General features: G+C 38.0%; 1 protein-coding gene across 1 annotated transcript in view; it reads right to left on the bottom strand.

The window, feature by feature from the left end:
* The window catches only part of DOCK3 (dedicator of cytokinesis 3), a 416,069-nt gene that overhangs the window by 163,288 nt on the left and 230,544 nt on the right, over positions 1 to 22,237 (bottom strand). Inside the window, exon 9 of the mRNA XM_089919399.1 lies at positions 21,776 to 21,930. Within this exon, the coding sequence (XP_089775525.1) occupies positions 21,776 to 21,930 (155 nt within the window). The remainder of the gene's footprint in view (positions 1 to 21,775; positions 21,931 to 22,237) is intronic.

The following is a 22,237-nucleotide window of genomic DNA, read 5'->3' as shown; positions in this document are numbered from 1 at the left end:
CATATTAAGATAAAGTAAGTTTATATAGGAGTGTTGTGACAAAATATTCTCTGCTGTTTTCTACCAAAGAACTGATTTTCTTAAAACTTGTAACTGTTTATATTTTGAATTTGAAATTCTAGAATTTCATTTTCCTCTCATACCATTTAGCTTTGTCTAGTAAGTCCAAGTGTGGACTTTCCTGGTTCCCACATACTGCAAAGGATCAAATCAGTCTCAGGGTTCCCCATTTGTGCTATTTCTCCACTATTTCTTCTCTTCCTTTGTGTCTGATTTCTAGTTACCCTAACAACAGCCATTCATCTTGCTCCATGGACACTAAGCCTACACATCCAATGCTCAGTTTTCCATTCTCTCTCATGAGTCTCAATTGTTTGCTTTTAAACATCACATAACACATCCTTCAAAACACAATCTTGATGCACTGACTGATCTGCTGACAGAATCTAGCACCTAGTGTTTTTCCACTTCCATGTGAGGATTCAAAGATTTCATTTTTAAAATCTTGGTCTGTCTTGAGGTGATCTCTAATAACTTCAGATATCAATCCAGGCAGATATTTTACATTGCTTTGTGAAGGCAGAGAAAATAATCCCTAGTTTGTGAGGAAATGCCTCTAGTTCCGACAGAAACACTTCCAATCGCTGTAAGTTGTGTCTCAGGGCACATAGCCTCAGAGATCCATCAGGATTGTGACTCTAAGGACAGCAGCCACAGGTCTTACAGTTAAGCTGTTTCTCTAATCATCTGGTTTCCAGAGAAACACATATTAGTTAAAATCTCTCCCAGCTAAATATATTTTAACAACAATAAAGCTTTTTGAAAGAAACAGCAAACTTCAATCCAGTATTTTCTTTCATCTTTTCATATTTTCTTTCATCCACTATTCTGGAACATCTTAAGTTGTACTTGCAAATCTGAGATTTAGAATGATAAAAGAAGCTAGTTTATGTTGGTATCAGAGTTGGCAAGAGCAGCAAGAAGAAGGGAACCTTCAATAGCCTAAGAAAAGAGCAGGCCCTAGCTGGCACTACATGTGTCTGAAAAGTAGAAGTCCCCTTGCACAGAAAAGTCTACGCACCTCTCTGGAAGAAAGGGCTGTTAGCCTACTGTCAGTTCACTGAATCATGGGACTTCCACTCTCACACCTTTAAATGCTTCCTGACAGATTATTTCCCAAAGCTTTGTTCATCACCTGGCTCAAAAAGGCTTCACAGAATACTCAGGGCTATGGAATTTCCTCTTACAAAGCAGTCTCCTTAGCTGTAGTAGTACCTGAAGCTGTCTTGTTTACACATTTACCAGTTGTGCTTCTCTGAGGGCAGGGATTCTCTTGATCAGGAACACAACAGGTACTAGGTCAGACATTCTTTGGCCAAAATCAGACTGTACATTTTGAGAAGGAAGCTGACAGATTCTCTCCTTGCCCAAACTCTAGTCAGGCTCCTCTGAGTTTTTCAACTACACCTGAACTTTTAGAGTCCAATGTCCTTCTCTGCATTATTTAATTTTAGCAAGAACCCTGCTACATTGGTTTAGCCAGAATCCTCCACCTTCAATATCTGACCCTCCTCAATATCAGTCAGACTCTCCCCATCACCCTCAAGTGACGTCTGATCACCTTGGCCTGCCTTCAGCAAGAATCCTGTTAGGTTGGTCTAGTCAGAATCCCCCCAACCCCTGATGTTTCTTTTTAGTAACTGTCAACCCACTAACTCCTACCCTGCTCTTTGGCTATAAATTCTGACTTTCTCTTATTGTAGTCACAGTTGAGCCCAATCTCCCTCCTCTACTGACAGGCTGTACTGTAGTGGTCCTTATACCTACTGCAATGGTCCTGAATAAAGTCTGCCTGTCTTTAACAGGTGTCTGAATAATTTTGATCACTACTAAAGCCCTTAGTGGTGATCAGTGGATATCCCAACCTGGCCTCTGACATCTCTGGTAGACACTGTCTACTGGTTTTTAGCAGACTGCCATCTGCAGTAGTTGTATTTGAGAAGACAAAAGCAGTTAAATGATCTGTTGGATCAGGATGGTTGGAATGAATCCTTCCAACCACTGCGCCACCAGGGAAGCCCTTCTCTGCTGTCTTGATAATTTTGATCTCTACTGTATAGCAATTTTCTAAGAAAGACTAATTAAATTTAGCCACTGAGGCAACTCATTACCATTTTGAATGATACCTGAAATCATACTCTCTTAGTGTGGATTTGGCTCCTCAGACACTAAGAACATGTACTTTAGAATGTGAGGAAAGAAAGAACCAAAACAATTCAGGAATCTTCTGTTATTGGGTAGATTTTAGAATTCCATTTATCTACTGGCTTTTTAGCTGTATCTCTTCGCATTATTTTACACATCCTTAACTTCTCACAGTCAATTTCAAGTTAATATTTTCCCATTTTTCAAAAAATGTAGAAACCTTGCAACTGTAGAGGTTAAATTAACACTCTCCCCATCCTTTCTGCTATAGTTGTCATATGTACAACATGTATATACGTTAGAATACCCTCAAGAAAATGGTATTTTGGGGGCTTCCCTGGCAGCTCAGTGGTTAATAATCCACCTGCCAATGCAGGGGACACAGGTTCGAGCCCTGGTCTGGGAAGATCCCACATGCTGCGGAGCAACTAAGGCCATGTGCCCCAACTACTGAAGCCCGCGCACCTAGAGCCCGTGCTCCGCAACAGGAGAAGTCACCACAATGAGAAGCCCGCGCACCGCAACCAAGAGTAGCCCCTAATCACCGCAACTAGAGAAAGCCCGCGCGCAGCAACGAAGACCCAAGGCAGTCAAAATAAATAAATAAATAAATAGATAAATAAATAAAATTTTTTAAAAAAGGAAATGGTTTTGTTTTTTTGCGGTACGCGGGCCTCTCACTGTTGTGGCCTCTCCCGTTGCGGAGCACAGGCTCCGGACGCGCAGGCTCAGCAGCCATGGCTCACGGGCCTAGCTGCTCCGCGGCATGTGGGATCTTCCCGGACAAGGGCACGAACCTGTGTCCCCTGCATCGGCAGGCAGACTCTCAACCACTGCGCCACCAGGGAAGCCCGGAAATGGTATTTTTATTTTACACAGTCATGTATTTTTTAAATAAAGAGACAAACAGTCTTTTATATTTATCCATATATTTACCATTTCCAATGTTCTTTATTCATTTCTGAGGTCCTGAGCTTCCCTCTGATTCTTTTTTTAGCCTGGAGAACTTCCGTTAGCAAGTCTTAAAGTGCAATTCTGCTGGTGACAAATTCTCTTAGTTTTCCTTTATCTGAAAATGTCTTTATTTTGTCTTCATTCTTGAAAGATTTTTTCCATTAAATATGTAACTTTGTGTTTGTTTGTCCTTCTTTAAAGATGAACAAAGTATCTTCTTTAAAGATACTTTAAAGATGTTTAAAGATATTCTCCTATTATGTTCTGGACTCCGCAGTTTCTGATAAAAAGCCCATGATCATTTGACTGTTGTTCCCATGCATGCAATGTGTCATTTTTTACTAGCTACTTTTAAGAATTCTGGTTAGACTACGATGTGTCATATTTAATCTGTTTGGTGTTTGACAGGCTTCTTGAATATGTAAGTTTATGTCTTTCACAAAATTTGGGAAGTTACATGCCATCATTTCTTTAAATGTTTTTTTCTGCCCCATTCTTTCTCTCTTTTCCTTCTGAAATTCCAATATGGGCCTTTTGAAACTGTAACCCTAAGGCTTTGTTGATTAAGTTTGGCTTTAATATTTTTCTTTCTTTAGATTGGATAACTTATATTGACATTCAAATTCAAAGATTCTCTCTACTATCATTTCATGGTTCAACTAATCTCATTTGGTGATATTTTTATTCCTGATATCCCTAATATAGATGCTGTATTTTTCAGTTCTAAAATTTCATTTGGTATTAAGAAGTATTTCCTATTTTTCTGTTGAGATTTTTACTATCTTTTCATTCACTGAACATGTTATAATAGCTCCTTCAAAATCCTTGTCTGATAATTTCAACATCTGAGTTACCTCAGGGTTGGCTTCTGTTGACTGTCTTTTCCCCTCAGACTGGGTCATATTTTCCATGTTCTTTGTATGTCCCATAATTTTGGATTGTACTCTGGACATTGTAGTTGTTATGCTGTGGAGACACTGGATTCTCTTATAGTCTTCTGAAGAGGGTCAGTTAGTATTTTTGTTTTAATAGGAAATTAACTTGGTTAGACTTAATCTGTAATCTGTTTCTCCTGTGACTGATGGCAGGTTAAACTTCAGTTTTCTCTTCTTTTCTTTCTTTATTTTTTAAAATATTTATTTATTTATTTGGTTGCACCAGGTCTTAGTTGTCTTTAGTTGCGGCAGGCAGGCTCCTCAGTTGCAGCATGCACGTGGGATCCAGTGCCCAGACCAGGGATCAAACCTAGCGCCCCTGCATTGGGAGCGTGGAGTCCTATCCACTGCTCCACCAGGGAAGTCCCTCAGTTTTGTTTTAGTCTTAGTTGCTAGCTGCTTTGAGTTTGCCCTGCATATGTGTGATTCAGGGATCAGCCAGTGACATGGGCAGAGGTGATATATAACATCTGGGATTCTCCATCTCCTGCTCTATCTTTCCCAGGATTCCCTTCAAGCCCCAAGCTCCATCTCTTGGTTCCTCAGGCTAAAAATATGGCAGGCTTCTATTAGAGTTTTAGCTACCCCATGCTATGTTGAGAGTACAGCTCTGACCAAAACCACAAAAACAGGACACTCACCCTGTGTTGGTCCCTTTCTCCAAGTTTTTACCCCTCCAAAATCTGCTGCTTCTGTTCATTCAGCAGAACCCTAACATGGTTGTTTTTCTGGATTTTACCCACTGTTAATAGTTAAGTGTTGGAGGGCTGGCCTGTTAGGAGGTCACTCCACCATACCAGAAATGAAACCAGCACAGTTCTACCTCAAAAAAAAAAAAAAGCCCAAGTCCAAGCCATCATCATCTCCCATTTGGATTACTGCAAAGGCCTCCTATCTAGTTTCCTAATTTATCTTTAAGTGACCAGGGGTGAGAAGGCTGGTTGTAATTTCATCCCTTGGTCCACCTCATTAATTTGGAAGTCATTTTGAGGTCCAAGGATGAGAAGATGGTAGAAAAAAGGTCTCTCCCCTGTAAGATAGCCCCATGGTATGTTCACCTGCTCAGTAAGGCCTACCCTGAACACCTTATTCAAAATAGCAAATCCTCCTTCATACTTTAACTTTTTCTATTCTATATCATTTATCCCTCCATACACTCTACAATTTACTCTTTGTTATATTTATTGATTGACTCCCCCTACCAGAATACAAGTTTCACAAGGACAGGAATTTTTGTGTGTTTTCCTCACTGCCATGTCTCTAGAGCCTATACCAATGGGAGCACATAATAGGTGAAAAATAAACATCTGACTATATCAATCCACTATAACTTCTACCTCTGATACCCCTTAATTTTCCACATTCCTATCTAGGCAGAGGATTTTTCCAAACTTCTGTCAGTAGCATTAGTTATTCTATTCTACTTTGCACTGTGTGTCATGATCTAGACAGAGTAGAAAGCAAATTTCTTGTAAACAAAGAACTTCTTAAAGAAGCCTGACCACTTCTTTTACTGTTTTTGTCCCGACTCTGTAGGACATTGTATTAAAAAATTTCCCCAGCCTGATATTTAGACTCTGAACATAATGAAACAATGGCACATACAGAAGAGCAATTTCTGACCTTATTCTCAGATGAAAAAAGACACATTAACCACAGGCCAAGCTACATATCTGAAATGAAAGTTTCAACTTGTCTATCTCTAAGCAGATTTTCACTGTAATGTTTCAGAGCAAGATATGATACCTTGGGCATGTATGTAGAAACATGTTGAGTTAGCCTGGGCACTGAAATGAAATATATTTAGCTTTAAACTGCATTTGCATTCATTCTGTCTATATTTTCAGTTTTGTGTTATATTAGAAAAATATATTCTTATAAGAGAAAACTTATAAGACAATAGAGTATAAACGGTTTCACTTAAATATTCACGCGTTGGCTTCTCTATCCATAGGGCACAGGTTCCGGGCTTTCTTTGTGTGAGAGAGTGAGCTAATTTTTAATTTCTCTAGATCTTTGTAATTTCCAGGGAAGGTATGCATATTGACAATGAGAGCAGGGTAGGAAAAGAAAGTGATGTTGATAATCACCAGAGTCAGGGTATTAGCTTCTCTTATTCCTGCTGGGAGTGACAGAAAATCCTTGGGGGAATGTTGGGTAGTGAGCTGGAGTCTATGTCCCAAACAAAGTTAAGACAGGTTAGACCATACCTGTGTAACGTTGGGGCCCTGAGTGGAAGGACCAAGACTGATGTGCAGGTCCTTCACTGGCTGCCTGAGCTCCCACAAATAAGCTCTAGTTGCATTGTAAGACATGACCTCTTTTGCAGAGAAAAGAAAAATTGTTTGATTTAATTAACAAAGTTCTCTGCCATCATTTTAAAAGAAAATTTCTCTCTAGGGGTACCTGAGATTTTCAGAGGCAGATTATCTCTTTTGGGTAGAAAGCTTGCCTCTCAGGCAGAACCCTCTATTTCAATTACAGAGGCAGCTGATTTTCAAGAAAAAGTTCATTCTACGCAAGGGTATTTTGAATGCTGACTAAACTCCAGGAGAATTAGAAATGAGGCTTTTGGCTTGCTTTGCACAGAATCCATGAAAAGATGGCTAACGTAAGTGCTTTCACATGATAATCAAGAGAGGTTAAGTTTCTGAGGGCAACTTTGTATTCCCAAGGCCTAGGAGAAAAACCTGGCATACTGAAGACTCCTTAGGGAAAGCCGGTTGAGTGATAAAATCAATCACTAGCACCCAGAGGCTTTGGAGCACTCTGCTAAATATGCAGAGGGCCAGCGAGAGAATCAGGCATATTAACAGGCACACCAGTAGCATAGAGAAAATTAGTTAAACAATAATACTCCTCCTGTGAAAAAGGAAATTCACATAAAAGATAACAGTATCCATATAGAAGCAAATAAAGATCAAAACACAAATTCTTTTCTAAAAGAATATTCTTTATACGATTTTGAGGAGGTAATTAGGTGGTAATTATTAAATAGATTAAGATAACAGTTAACACTCATAATGTGTATACAGAAAAATATTTTCTTAACAGAAAAATATTTTTTAACAAAGGCAATGAGTTCCTTATAGAAGGGAATTCATGATATTAGGGAAAAAATATAAAGGACATTTAAAATTCTAGCCATTTATAGGCTTTGTCCTTTTCTCACCCCATTATCACTCAAAAGCAAGCAGATGTTTATTCTGGATTGCCAAGCCAGAAGGCTTGAAGAAGGGGAGAAGTATAACTGAGAATTTTTTTTTCTTATTTTTCTCCTCATACAGCAAAACCAATATTTGAGATATATATATATATATATATTTTTTTTTTTTTTCCCGGTATGCGGGCCTCTCACTGCTGTGGCCTCTCCCGTTGCGGAGCACAGGCTCCAGACGCGCAGGCTCAGCGGCCATGTCTCACGGGCCCAGCCGCTCTGCGGCATGTGGGATCTTCCCAAACCGGGGCACGAACCCGTGTCCCCTGCATCGGCAGGCGGACTCTCAACCACTGCGCCACCAGGGAAGCCCTGCTATATTTTTTTATAACTGTCTTTCCCTTAAGATTGTTGCCAGCTACTTTAAAAAAAAGAATTACTACCAAAACATCAAATATCTGTCAGTTCAAGGATTATTTTAAAAAATTTCAGTCTTTTAAAAAATTAATAATTATAATACATATATACATTATACACATGTAGATGTATGTAGTTTTTCCCCACAAAATACTATACATACAGTTGTAAACTTGCTGTTTTCACTGAACAATATCTCATTAACTTTCGTTCATATATAGAACATGTTTATGTATTTAGAAATAGTATCTGTTGTAGGTAGAACTCTAAAATGGTCCCCTAAATTTCCCCCCCAATAATCCCAGGGCTGTATAATCCCTGGGACTGTAAGTATGGTGACTTTTAATCCTATAATTAGGTTATGTTATATGGCACAGTTGACCATAAAACAGGGAGATTATGTGGGTGAGCCTGACCTAACCCCATGAGTCCAAAAGTGACAAATTTTCTCCCGCTAATTGCAGAAAAGGAAGTAAGAGATTCACAGCATGGAAAGGATTCACTGCACTATTGCTAACCTGAAGATGGAGGGGGCTACATAGCAAGAAAGGCAGGTGGCCTTTAGGAGATAAGAGCAGCTCTCAGCTGACAGCCAGCAAGGAAACTGAACCTCAGTCCCACAACTGTAAGAAACTGAATCCTGCCAACAACAACCAACGAACTTGGAAGCAAATTCTCCCCTAGAGCTTTTAAATTAAAACACAGCCCAGTTGACACTTTGACTTCAGCCTTGTGATATCGTGAACAAAGAACCCAGAAATGCCTTCTAACCTACAGAACTATGAACTAAAAGATGGGAAATTTTAAAATCCATTAAATTTGTTGTAATTTGTTATGCAACAATAGAAACCTAATTCAGTCCCTCTCTCACTTCTTTTCACCTCAATTTTTTCAAAGGTTACACTATTATTTATCTAGTCATTTCTCTTCTTATGGACACTTAGACTGCCTTAAAATATTTGCTATTACAAAAGTAACATTCTTATACATATGAGCACAAGTTTATTGGTATCAGATTGGTCATAGTATACATACACAATTTTAAAAATGTGTTCTATGATACCAAAAGCACAAGCAACAAAAGAAAAAACTGATACTGTAGGCTTCATCAAAATTAAAAAGTGTTGTGCATCAACATCACCAAGAAAGAGAAAAAAAACAACCTACAGGAAGAAAAAAATATTTGGAAATCGTATCTCTGATAAGGGTTTAGTATCTAGGAAATATAAAGAGCTTTTACAACTCAACAAAAAGACAAACAAATAATCCAATTAAAAATGGGCAAAGAACTTGACTACACATTTCTCCAAGGAAGATATACAAATGGTCAACAAACACATGACAAGATGCTCACGTCATTCGTCATCATGAAAATGCAAATCAAACCACAATGGGGAAAAACCCCAGAAAATAGCAAGCACTGATGAGGATGTGCATAAACTGGAACCCTCGTATATTGCTGGCAGGAATGTAAAATGGTTCAGCTGCTATGGAAAACAGTTTGGCTGTTCCTCAAAAGCTAAACATAGAATTACTGTATAATTCAGCAGCTCCACTCTTACATATATACCTAAAAAAATAGAAGACAGGCATTCAAACAAGTACACATACATACATGTTCATAGTAGCACTATTCACTATAGCCAAAAGGTAGAAACAGCACAACTGTCTACCAACGAATGGATGGATAAACAAATTGTGGCATGTCCATAAGATGAGGTATTACTCAGCCATATAAAGAAATGAGGTACTGATGCATGCTACAACATGAGTAAACCTTAAAAACATTATGACAAGTGAAATAATTCAGAGGTAAAAGGTCACACATTGTATGATTCCATTTACATGAAATATCCAGAATAGATATATCCACAGTGATGGAATGAGACTGGCTGCTGTCAGGGGCTAGGGAGAGGGGCGGGGTGGGGAGGAGAATGAGGAACAATTGTTCATCAGGTTCATGGCTTCCTTTTGGGGTGATGATGTTTTGGATCTAGGCAGAGGTGGTGGTTGAACAACATTGTGAATATAGTAAATGCCACTCAACTGTTTACTTTAAAATGGTTAATTTTATGTTACGTGAATCTTACCTCAATTTAAAAATGTTTTCCATATAATTTTTAGTATTTATAGTTTATCTTTTTTCTTGATTACTCTTGCTACTGGTGTGTCTACTTTTTTAAAGTTTCTTTTTTCAGAGAATCAGTTTTTATTTTATTGATCCTTTCTATTGTTTCTTTTTTTATTTCAATTTTTATTGAAGTATAGTTGATTTACAATGTTGTGTTAGTTTCTGCTGTATCTACTGTTTATTTCTTTAAGTTCTATAATTATATTATTTTTCTTCTTCTACTTTCTTTAAGTTTACTTCTTCTTTTTCTAGCATCCTAAACTGAAAACATAATTCATTTATTTTTCTTTATTTGGGGGCCGGCAATTTGCCAATGACCTGGTTTGTTGACAACCAGAGTGTAAACGTGGAGGAGATGTGCAGCAAAATTGAGGGGCACAGCAGCACACAGAAGCAAGCTAAATGTCCACTGACAGATGAATGGATAAAGAAGGTGTGGTGTGTATATATATATATATATATATATATATATACACACACACACACACATATATACGCACACACACACACAATGGAATACTACTCAGCCATAAAAAAGAATGAAACAATGCCATTTGCAGCAACATGGATGGACCTAGAGATGATTATATGAAGTGAACTAAGTCAGACAGAGAAAGACAAATATCATATGGTATCACTTTTTTGTGGAACCTAGAAAAATGATACAAATGAACTGATGTACAAAACAGAAATAGACTCACAGACACAGAAAACAAACTTATGGTTACCAAAGGAGCAAGGGAAGGGAGGGATAAATTAGGATTTGGGATTAACAGATACACACTACTATATATAAAATAGATTTAAAAAAAACAAGTACAGCACAGGGAACTACATCCAATATCTTATAAAAAAAGAATATATATAAATATATATAACTGAATCACTTTGCTGTACACCTGAAACATTGTAAATCTACTATACTTCAATCAAAAAATTAAGGGGCACATGAAGTCATCCGTTTGCTGACAAACTCTCAGGCAATGTTTGGGCAGCTGCCCACAAAGGCCAGTATTTGGAAGCAGCAAAAGGAACAGCTATACCATGACTCTTCCATAAGGGTGCTCTGTCAATGGCAGTCCTTGACAGTATTTAAATTCACATGTGACTCTAAATTGGGTTAGAGAATCTAAGGATTTATTCTGTGAATACCTTTATTTTTTTTCATTCAAAATGTAACTGAATCTATGTGCTATAGTGTTTTCAAAAGTCAAATAGTTTAAAAGTGTTTTTGTTGCTGTTGGTGGTGAAACCTTCTTTTATCAAGATACCATAAGCCATCAGTGGGCTTCATGTCTTTTCCCAAGTTATACTATATTTGTTAAGAATACAAGATTTTTGGGGACTTCTCTGGTGGCATAGTGGTTAAGAATCTGCCTGCCAATGCAGGGGACACGGGTTTGAGCCCTGGTCCAGGAAGATCCCACATGCCGCGGAGCAACTAAGCCTGTGTGCCACAACTACCGAGCCTGCACTCTAAAGCCCATGAGCCACAACTACTGAGCCCGCAGGCCTAGGGCCCGTGCTCCGCAACAAGAGAAGCCACCGCAATGAGAAGCACTGCTCGCCACAACTAGAGAAAGCCCGTGCGCAGCAACGAAGACCCAAAGCAGCCAGAAAAATTATTTTTTAAAAAGGAAAAAAAATTTTTTTAAAAATTGTAAAGCATTTTGGCCCACCTTGGATGTTGTAAATTTACCATTACCATAGAGTGAAGTGATGGAAATGAGGACAAGTTCTATTTAACAACCTTGGCTTGCCTCTGACAACAGTCAGAGAGTACATTGCTCCCAAAGAGGAATCCTGTGAGAGCAAAAGCAAATAAGTAGCTTTATATTTGTATCTTCTTGTCTTTCATCAGTGATGAAAAATTATCAGCCATTATCTCTTGGTGTATATCTTCTCCTTTTTTTTCTTTTCTCTTTGTCTGTGATTCTAATTAGATGTTTATTACCCTCTCTCATTCTATCCTCCATGTTCCTTAATTTCTCTTTCATATTTTTCATCTCCTTTTTATCTCTTTGCAACATTCTGGATAGTTACACTCATTTATTCAACAAACACTTATTGAGCACTTACTAGGTGACAAGCACTGTTCCAGGCACTTGAGTACCTTAGTGAACAAAATACATCCCTCTCTGTCCAGGAAACACAAAATGAGGAAACAGATAAAAAGTGATAAGCACAATAAATGACTAAACTATGTAGAATGTAGAAGGTGATAAATGTCATTAAAAAACAAACAGGAGAGTAATTTCTTCTTTTTTTTTAACTTCAAAAAAAGACAATTTTATTTGCCTATAATGTTATTATGGATTGTCTTAGAAAATTCTGTTTCAGAGCATAAGTGGGGCAAATCTGCATAATGCTTGTCATACTCGTTATGTGATGATCCAGAAAATACATATACATTTTAGTAAGTCTTGCATTTATATTAGGTGAACACTTGCTAGGAAAATTCACATCTCCCAGCATTTCTTTTTTTAAAACCACTTTATTGAGGTACAATTGACAAATAAAAAGCTATATATATTTAATGTATACAACTGGATGAGTTTGGAGATAAATATACACCTCTGAACCCATCACCACAATGTTATGTCTAAGTCATAAACATATTCATCATCTCCAAAAGTTTCTTCCCATTCTATTATTATCATCATCTACTTATAGTGTGAAATGAGAATACTTAACAAAAGATCTAAACTCTTAGCAAATTTTTAAGTGTGCAATACAGTATTGCTAACTGTAGGCACCATGCCATATAGTAGATCTCTAGAATTTATTCACCTGCTATAACTGAAAGTTTGTACTACCCTTAACTAATACCTCCCCATTTTCCCCTCTCCCTAGGCTCCGGCAACCATCATTTTACTCTCTCCTCCTTTGAGTCTGACTATTTTAGATTCTTCATATAAGCGGTATTATGTATTATTTGTCCTTCTATGTCTGGCTTGTTTCATGAAGCACAATACCCTCAAAGTTCACCCACCTTGTTGCAAATGGCAGAGTTTCCTCTTTTTAAAGGCTAAACAATATCCCATTTTATGTATATGCTACATTTTATTTATGCATTCACTCACCAATAGACACTGAGGTTGCTTCCTTGTTTGGCTGTTGTAAATAATGCTGCAGTGAACATGGGACTGCAGCTATCTCTTTGAGATCCTGATTTCAATTCCTTTGGATATATTCCCAGAAGTGGGATTGCTGGATCATATGATACATCTATTTTCTTTTTTTTTTTTGAGGAGCCTCCATACTGTTTTCCATAGTGGCTGCATCAGTTTACATTACCAACAGTGTACGCGTGGACATATATACACTACCAAACGTGAGGTAGATAGCTAGTGGGAAGCAGCCACATAGCACAGGGAGATCAGCTCGGTGCTTTGTGACCGCCTGGAGGGGTGGGATAGGGAGGGTGGGAGGGAGGGAGACGCAAGAGGGAAGAGATATGGGAACATATGTATATGTATAACTGATTCACTTTGTTATAAAGCAGAAACTAACACACCATTGTAAAGCAATTATACTCCAATAAAGATGTAAAAAAAAAAGTTTCCTTTTCTCCACATACTCCCCAACATTTATCTTTTTTAAAAAATTAGATAAATTTGACATGATACATTTTATAAACTTAACGTATACAGTGTGTTACTTTGATACATTTATATATTGTAATATGATTACCACTGAAGAAATATTTAGCATATTATATCATTATGGTGCAATATTATTGTCCTTTATTAATTATACTGTGTTTAAATCCCCATGGCTTATTTACTACTTCTTATAAGTTCATACCCTTAAACACCACCAATTTTATCCCCCACCCCTGCTCCTCCATCTCCTGGTAAACACCATTTTACTCTGTTTTTTCACAGGTTTGACTTTTTTAGATTCCACATACAAGTGATATAATACTTTCTCTGTCTGACTTAACTCACTTAGCATAATGTGCTCAAGTTTCATCCTTATTGTTGAAAATGGCAGGATATTCTCCTTTCTCATGACTGAATAATATTCCATTGTGTATATACAACACATCTTTTTATCCATTCATCTACGATAGGCATTGGGGTTGTTTCCATACCTTGACTACTGTAAATAATGCTGTGATAAACATGGGTATGCATATATCTTATCAAAATCCCACTTTTTTAAAAATTAACTTTTATTGAAAAAATCCCACTTTTATTTCCTTTGAGTATATACCCAGAAGTGGAATTGCTGGATCATATGGTAGATCTATTTTTAATTTTTGAGGAACCTCTATATTGTTTTCCATAGTGGCTGGATTAATTTACATTTCCACCAACAGTATTTAAGGGTTCCCTTTTCACCACATCCTTGAGCCATTCTAACAGGTGGGAGATGATATCTCATTTTGGTTTTTATTTGCTTCTCCCTGATGATTAATGATGTTGAGCATTGTTTCATGTGCCTCTTGGCCACTTTGATGCCCTCTTTGGAAAAATGTCTGTTTAGTTCTCCTGCCAGTTATAAAATTGGATTGTTTGTTTTTATGCTATTAAATTTTATTTGTTCTCTATATATTTTGGGTATTAACTCCTTATCTGATTTGGATATTATTTTGGTTTGCAAAAATTTTCTCCCATTTCATAGGCTGCCTTCATTTTGTTGATTGTTTCCTTTGCTGTTCAGAATGAAGTGTTTTAGTTTGATGTAATCTCACTTGTCTATTTTTGCTTTTGTTGTTTATGCTTTCAGTGTTGTAGCCAAAAAATCATTGTCAAGGCCAATGTCAATAAACGTTTTTCCTGTGTTTTATTCTAGGAGTTTTATGGTTTCAGGTCTTACATTAAGTCTTTAATCTATTTTGAGTTGATTTTTGTGTACAGTGTAAGGGTAAAATTTCACTCTTTTGCATATGGATATCCAGCTTTCCCAACACCATTTATTTCAGACACTATCCTTTCCTCATTGTGTATTCTTGGCACCTTTGTCAAAGATCAGTTGACTGGACATGTGTGGGTTTATTTCTGGGCTCTCTGTGCTGTTCCATAGGTCTATGTGTCTGTTTTTGTGCCAGTACCATCCTATTTTAATTACTGTAGCTCTGTAATATATTTTAAAATAAAAAAGTGTATACCTTCAGCTTTGTTCAATTGTGTTTTCTCCTTTACTGGCATTTTTTCCCCAATCTTAAATGAACTCTTTTTTTTTTTTCCACTAGGCACTATGCCCCTTCTTAGGTTTTAGCAAGGGTCAGATGCAACAAATTGCTTTTTTAATGAACTCTTATATTACCTGACAGCATGCTGCATGTTAGGTGCATAAAATGTTTTCCTAATGACTGAAATATTCCCTGTGTTTTGCCCTCTGCTCTTCTCACATGCTATTTAAATAGATTTGGATAGCTTTGTATCTGCACACAGGAACTATCCCTAAGAAAATTCTTATCTTCATCTGTGACACCTCACCTGCATCCCAGATGCCCCCACTATATGGCATGTGGTTTGTAAGGCTATCACTTCAAACTCAACATAGCCCAAAATGAACTCAACATTTCTTTCACTTGGCTGGATTCAATAATTATAGTACCACTCTCCTTGCCTCCAAGGTAGAAAAACATTGAGTTACATGTTTTAAAAAGAGAGAGAGAGAAAAGAGATAAGAGGAATAACTAAGTTTGTTGCTATACCTAGTTGACTACTCATTCATTCAATAAGTAACTTCAGTGCCTACCAAGTGCTAATATTCTCTTAGGTTCAAGGGATTTGCTAGTGAATAAGATAAAAAAATTTCTGTTCTCATATAAAATAGGTAAATAACAATGACCTACTATATAGCACAGGGAACTATACTCAACATCTTATAATAACCTATAATGGAAAAGAATCTAAAAAGGAATATATACGTGTGTTTAACTGAATCACTTTGCTGTACACTCGAAACTAAAAAAATATTGTAAATGAACTATACTTCAATTAAAAAAATAAAGAAAAAAGAGAAAAATACCTCTGTTCTGACGGTGCTTGCAGCCCAGTGATGAGACACAGACAATAAAAAAAGGAAATAATTAAACTATTTACTACGCTAGATGGTAATAAATGCTTGGGAAATATAAAGCAAGGAAAGGATTGAGAGTATGCATGTGTATGTGGGAGATGATAGTAATGATGGTTTCAGTTCTAGACAGGGTGGCCAGGAAAAGCCTGAGAGGGTGATATTTGAGGAAAAACCTGAAGAAGGTCAGGATGCAAGCACCATGAGGCTATCCAGGAGACAGCATGTGCAAAGAAAGGCCCTAAGGTAGGAACACGTGTTATGATTTTAGGGCATAGCAAGGAGGTCATTGTAAAGTAGAGTGATCAAGGCGGGAAATGATAGGAAATTAAATTATAGAGGTGATGAGTCTGGGACCACATCTTATATGGTAAGATGCCCTTTCTTCTCTAATTTTAGTACTAGTCCCCTTATCCTGAGGCCTTATCAACTCATATCTGCAACAGCTCCTAACTCATCTCATCCATTTTCCAGTTTAACCTATATATTGCCACTGGGATAATCCCAAATCACCATGTTCAACGTGGCAGTCTCCCATTCAAGGATTGAGAACAGTTTATCTAATACATCAAGTCTCAATCAGTCTACAGGGTTTTCAGGGCTATCTCCAACCTATTCAATCTTGTATTCGTACTTGTTTTCTGACCATTTACTGAGCTCTTTCTTTGTTCAAGGAGCTATGAACAAAGATGGGTAAGAAACAGATTCAAGACTTCGAGTTTACTGTCAACATAAACTTTTTCCTAGCTCTAATAGCCTCTTCCAATTTCCTGCACACATGCATTCATGTCTTTATTATTTCTAACTCAAGCTTTTGCTTTTGCTACTTTTCATACTTGAATATCTCCTCTTCTTGAACTTACAATAAAATCCAAAATCTTTCTATGGCTGTAAGGCCCCGCATAATCTGGTCCCTGACTATCTCTTCTTGTGACTGCCTCTTGTGATATCCTTCCCTTCCCTCATTCACTATATTCCCCCAGCAATGACTACCTCCCAATTTTCCTAATGTACAAAGTTTTTCCCTGCATCTAGACCTTCTTCTGCCTAGATCATGTTATCCACTCTTTTTTTCTTACTCATACTTTAAGCCTTAGTTTGGATGCCATAAGAGCTCCCTTCCCTGCACTCCAATCTACATGAGGTTTCACAGCACACTGCATGATTTTCCTTTATAGCACTTATGACAATTTTTAAACTACGTGCTTATTCATGTGATCATGTGTCTAATGGTCTCTCTACTAGAAACAGTTAGTTTCTCTACTAGATCATAAGCTCCAGGAAGACAAGCAGATCTCTCTCTTGCTCACCTCAGTGTCCCTAGCACCTAACGCAATACTTGGTAGATGCTTAATAAATATCTGTTGAACAAATGAGTTAATACCTTATCTGGATCCTGGCCACTGTTTTTCAACTACTTTCATTTTCTCCAAGAGCCCTTGAGGTCTTCTCAGTCTCTCAATGACCCTTTTCTTCCCTGGCTTCTTTTCCTCTTAAAAAAAATAGTTCTTCAAATGTTGAATTCAAAACCCTGGTGACAAATGATCCAGCTCACCATGACAGGATAAGTCATCTCTCCCAGTATATCATTGCAAAGCTGACTGTATTTCTTTCCCAAACCATACAATTTAATCCTAAATATGAAGCAAAGTCTGAAATGTAACTGATTAGAAAAAATATATAAAACAACCAGGATTTGGATAGGACTTCTCATTTTTTTCAGCTTGAAAAGCTCTATAAAATTTCTATCTTAATAGGTTGTATTTTTTGTTTGTTTTTCCCTGAAGTTTTTTTAAAAGATTTTTTGTTTTTGATGTGGACCATTTTGAAACTCTTTGCTGAGTTTGTTACAATGCTGCTTCTGTTTTATGTTCTGGTTTTTTGTTCGCAAGGCGTGTGGGATCTTAGCTCCCCAACCAGGGATCAAACCTGCACCCCCTGCATTGGAAGGCAAAGTCTTAACCACTGGACCGCCAGGGAAGTCCCTCCTTGACTTTTTTTTTTAAAAATACATCTTTATTGGAGTATAACTGCTTCACAATACCGTGTTAATGTTGCACAACAAAGCGAATGAGCCATATGCATACACATGTCCCCATATCCCCTCCCTCTTGAGCCTCCCTCCCATCCTCTCTATCCCACCCTTTTAGGTCATGGCAAAGCACCGAGCCGATCTCCCTGTGCTATGCTGCTGCTTCCCATCAGCCAAATATTTTACATTCACCTCCCTGACTTCTTATTGTGCTTAAAGTCTTGCCACATGTCAATAAGACATCTGCCCATCTTACTTTTCCACTCAGCTTGTTTGGTACTTAAAATTGGGAATAACATGTTTCACATCTTTTAGGAATTCTGTAATACCCTGTTCAGACCTCCTCAGGGGCAGGGACATTTCTTTTTTTAACTCTAAATCCCTAGCAGGTATTGCAGGGGCCCACAAACAAGAAACCCTCAGCAAATGCTTGCTAAACTGTTCAATTAAATGAAAATTTCTTGATTCACAGGAGACTGACTGGTACTTATTTGATAGATGGATTTATTCATTCATTCACTCAATAACTATTTATTTAATGCTCCAATATCCAAAGTCCTGTGATTAGCACTGGGGAGAAAATGGTACAAAAAACACACGAGGAAGCTCCCATTCCAGTGGGGGAAATCTATATGCATGTGTATAATTACAGTATAATACCTGGTAATGGGATAAAGCTAGGTACAGGGTGACATAATGTGCACAATGAAGCCCCAGGGCTGATTCTACTCATAAATAGAATGAGGAAGGTTTCATAAAGTTGAGTTGTAAAGAATGAACAGGAGTTTACCAAACCAACAAAGGTAGAGAGGCATGAAAGAGCAAGGCATGTTTAGAAAAAGCCAAATAAGTCATCAGGAGTAAAATAGGATGCATGAAATAAGGGTAGAGAAACAGGCAGAATTATATCATGCTGGGCCTTTTATGCCATGCTAAGTAACAAGGGCTTTTAGCCTAAGTGGGAGCTGACATGAACAGTTTGTAATTTTAAAAGAGAAGTATGGTGGTGGTGTGGAAGATAACTCAGGGTAGGAAGACAGATTCAGGGAGTCTACATTTGGGGAGAAATGTGAAGGATCTGGGGTGACAGTGAGGATAAAGTGAGGGTAGTGATTTGATTGGCATTAGGAGATAGAAGTTAATAAGATATAGTGATTAACTGAGAAGGGATGGAGATAGAGAGGAAGGAGACTAAGAGGACTCCTAAGTTTCTGATATGGATCTCTGAGCAAATGCCTTTCACTTGATTTAAGGAGGAAGTATATGTGTGAGGATAGAAAATGAATGCAGGTTAGAAATGTTGATGGATGTCTGAAGGACATCTAAGGGCATATGTCTGGTAGAAAAAAGGAAATGAGGACCTGAAGCTCAGGGGAGGGGTCTTAATTAGAGATTTAGATTTCAAGGCTAAGTATTTATGATTCTGTTTGGAATGATGAAATGAAACAAAAAAATAGAGCTACCAAGGCCCTGCCACCTGCTGCTTCTGCCCTCCAGCAGATCATCTAATACTCATCAGTCAAAATATATCAGAATGCATGATGTGGTTGGCAATTTGTCATTCACTTTAGCCCTTCTAGGTTTGCCTGTGGAATCAGCAATAACACTTAGAGTAGAGAAATAGCTGGTCTTCTCTTTAGTTTGCTCCCCCGCTCACATGTGTTCTTTGGCACAGAGGTTGAGTGTGTCCTGGCAATACTGAACACTAGACTAGCACCATTTGATTGGAGGCCAGACTACAAATATTTGACTGGAAAAATAGTCACTCAAGGAGTTATCTTGAGGAGAAGAAACAATTAAACCGATTGCTCTGTATCTATTCTCTGTGCACCTGATGTAATACATCTCCCTAATCTTTTGTGACTTCTGACAACTGCTTCAAAAAAGTAATATGTGATCAATTTGATAATTAATCATAATGAAAGCATAATTATCTGATAATACCAGCTCAATGACCTGAAATTTTTAAGGGCTTACACACTACACAAATCCTAATGGAAAGAAGAAAGAACATTTATTGGTTAAACCTATGTCTAAAATTCTACTTGTTAGTTCACTCTTAAAACTAAAGAAAGGGTACATTTTCAACTAAGAATCTTACAGTTTTATTATGTGAATGTGAAGGTTGTATAGTTCTCTAATATGTAGGGATTTTAAATGACCTAATCATTTCCAGCAACTCTATAAAATTTTTTTTTTACATTTCTTCTTTTAAAATGTTTTATTGTTTCTTGAGACTAAATTATAAACAATAAGTCCAAAGATAAACAACTGCATGGACTGATGATCCTGCATGAATTACAAACCAGAGCAATGGGGTGCCTGTACTGGGCTTGCATCTTCTCCGTGCATTAAGTCCGATAAAGAATGTACTGGGCACAGGCACTGTGTGTGGTGCTAGGATCATGGAGAGAGAAGACATAGTCCCTGGCACTCAGAGATGACAAAACAGTGTGCTCTGGTTTTCAAACTGTAACCCATGTACTTTCAGAGGTTCCACAGGGTACTTACTAGGTAGGGGCAAGGACATTGTGAGATTCCTGTTATTTCCCCTTTCATCAGCAGAGTAGTTCTATTTTATCTGTTTCATTTATTGAACTTTCTCATAAAATTTAGCTTGAAGAAAAAGGACTCTTCCACACACAAATGTAAATAAGAAAGTTTACAAACCTCTGGTCTAGTAGAAAAACAAGAGCAGTCAGAACCTACATCCATGCAGCCCTGGCCTATAGTCTTGCCTATGTGCAGCAGCTGTAGTTGCCTTCACCACCACAGCTTTCCTAGAAGCACATACTGTGAGCCACTGGTGACAAGGAAAACCCACATGCCCTCATCAGTGAGTATATCATTTTACTCCTATGCCAAAGTGAAGCACAGTGCTTTAATTTGGCAGGGAGGCAGGGTGGGATAGTCAAGACTAGAGGCACGGTGGAACATATAAATTAACTGCTTTCTTTTTGTACTCTGTTATAACTTCCATTTAAAATCTTCCCACATGTAGCACGCAATTAGAAAAGTAAGTTACTTTCAAATCTTAAGTAAAACAACAACAACGACCCATAAAGCAGTCTTAACACAGAAAGTTCCCATGCAACATAAAAGTATCCCAAGATTTATTTTCTCTCTGCCCCACCTGGAAGATAATCACAGAGAAAAGTCAGGGCTCCCTAAAATTCCAAGTTGGCTACAAAGGTCTTCTCACCCTTTTAGAGCCTTGCTGACATCTAGAGGAAGAGAAGCCTAGAATGTCTCCTTGATTTCTCCCTACCTTTCAAGAGGAAAAACACTACTGCAGTTGCTCATGCTTAAGGGTCTCATTGCTCTGTTAAGACACACAGTCTACTGCATGTCAGCCCCTTTCTGTGGCTTCTCCTCCAATCCAAGTCAAAGAGGAATGATAGAGTCAGGCCAACTTTCCCTTTTGTCCAGAATATGCTCTTCCTTTTACGGGGCTAGGCGGACAATGAGGGCCGGGGCTGCCCTCAAACAGGACAACATTAGCCTATTTCCTTGTGAGCCCTCTCCATCCCACATGCAGGAAAGCAGAGCCCAGGGCTTCCTGCATTCAAGAGCTGGGTCGCTTTACTGAATTTGCTTTGTTCTATGTTTCTCCTATGTGTTTCCTCTGGCATTGAATAGACGCATCCTTTGCTTTCCCTGAGGTGGTGATGGCCAAGATTGAGTTTGAGCTTCCATGTGGAAATAGGCACAGGGACAAAAGAGGCCATATGTGACTTCAGGGTACACTGGGATTTGAAGCAAAACTCTCAGCTAAATAAGAGGAGGTTACTTTATCTTGTTTTGCCTCCTCTGTGCATCTATCTTCTCTGAAGTCCAGAGATGCCTATGATCTAGGACACACCATTCTAATACAGAGTCTCAACCTCACCAGAGCTTCTAATAACCTTTACCTGATCTGCTTGCCTTCTCTCATATCATATAAGGAAAAGAAGACATCGGTATCTTCCCCAATGGTATTGTAGGTGAAACTCTTCAGACTGAGAAAGAAGTGATGTGGCACTGGTATCCGACAGGTTTCCCCATGTCGTGGGCGCATTGTATCTACCTAATGAGGAAGGCAAAAAACAGTGATTGCTAATATTTTAGTTATTCATTATATTGATCATAAGTAAAATTAAAACTAAATGACTAACTCTTCTCATACTGCTGAAGGGAGAGAAAGGGAGATTGAAAGTGTTTTCTTTGTTCGTAGCAGATGTTGCGTCAATATGCTTGATTTGAGGTAGGCAAATATGCAGCTGGGAAAAGTAAACAGAGTGAAGGAGATATGGGAACAGTAATTCCAACTTATAAGTGAACTCAAAATCTCCACCAGGTCACAAACATCTAAATTCTCCAGAGAACCATTTTCA

The sequence above is a fragment of the Delphinapterus leucas genome, chromosome 10, assembly GCF_059928025.1.
Source record: "Delphinapterus leucas isolate spDelLeu-1000000601 "Yukka" chromosome 10, BTC_Dleu_Yukka2, whole genome shotgun sequence".
NCBI classification, from domain to species: Eukaryota; Metazoa; Chordata; class Mammalia; order Artiodactyla; family Monodontidae; genus Delphinapterus; species Delphinapterus leucas.
The sequence above is the reverse complement of the archived record's forward strand: the minus strand, read 5'-3'. Positions and strand labels throughout refer to the sequence as shown.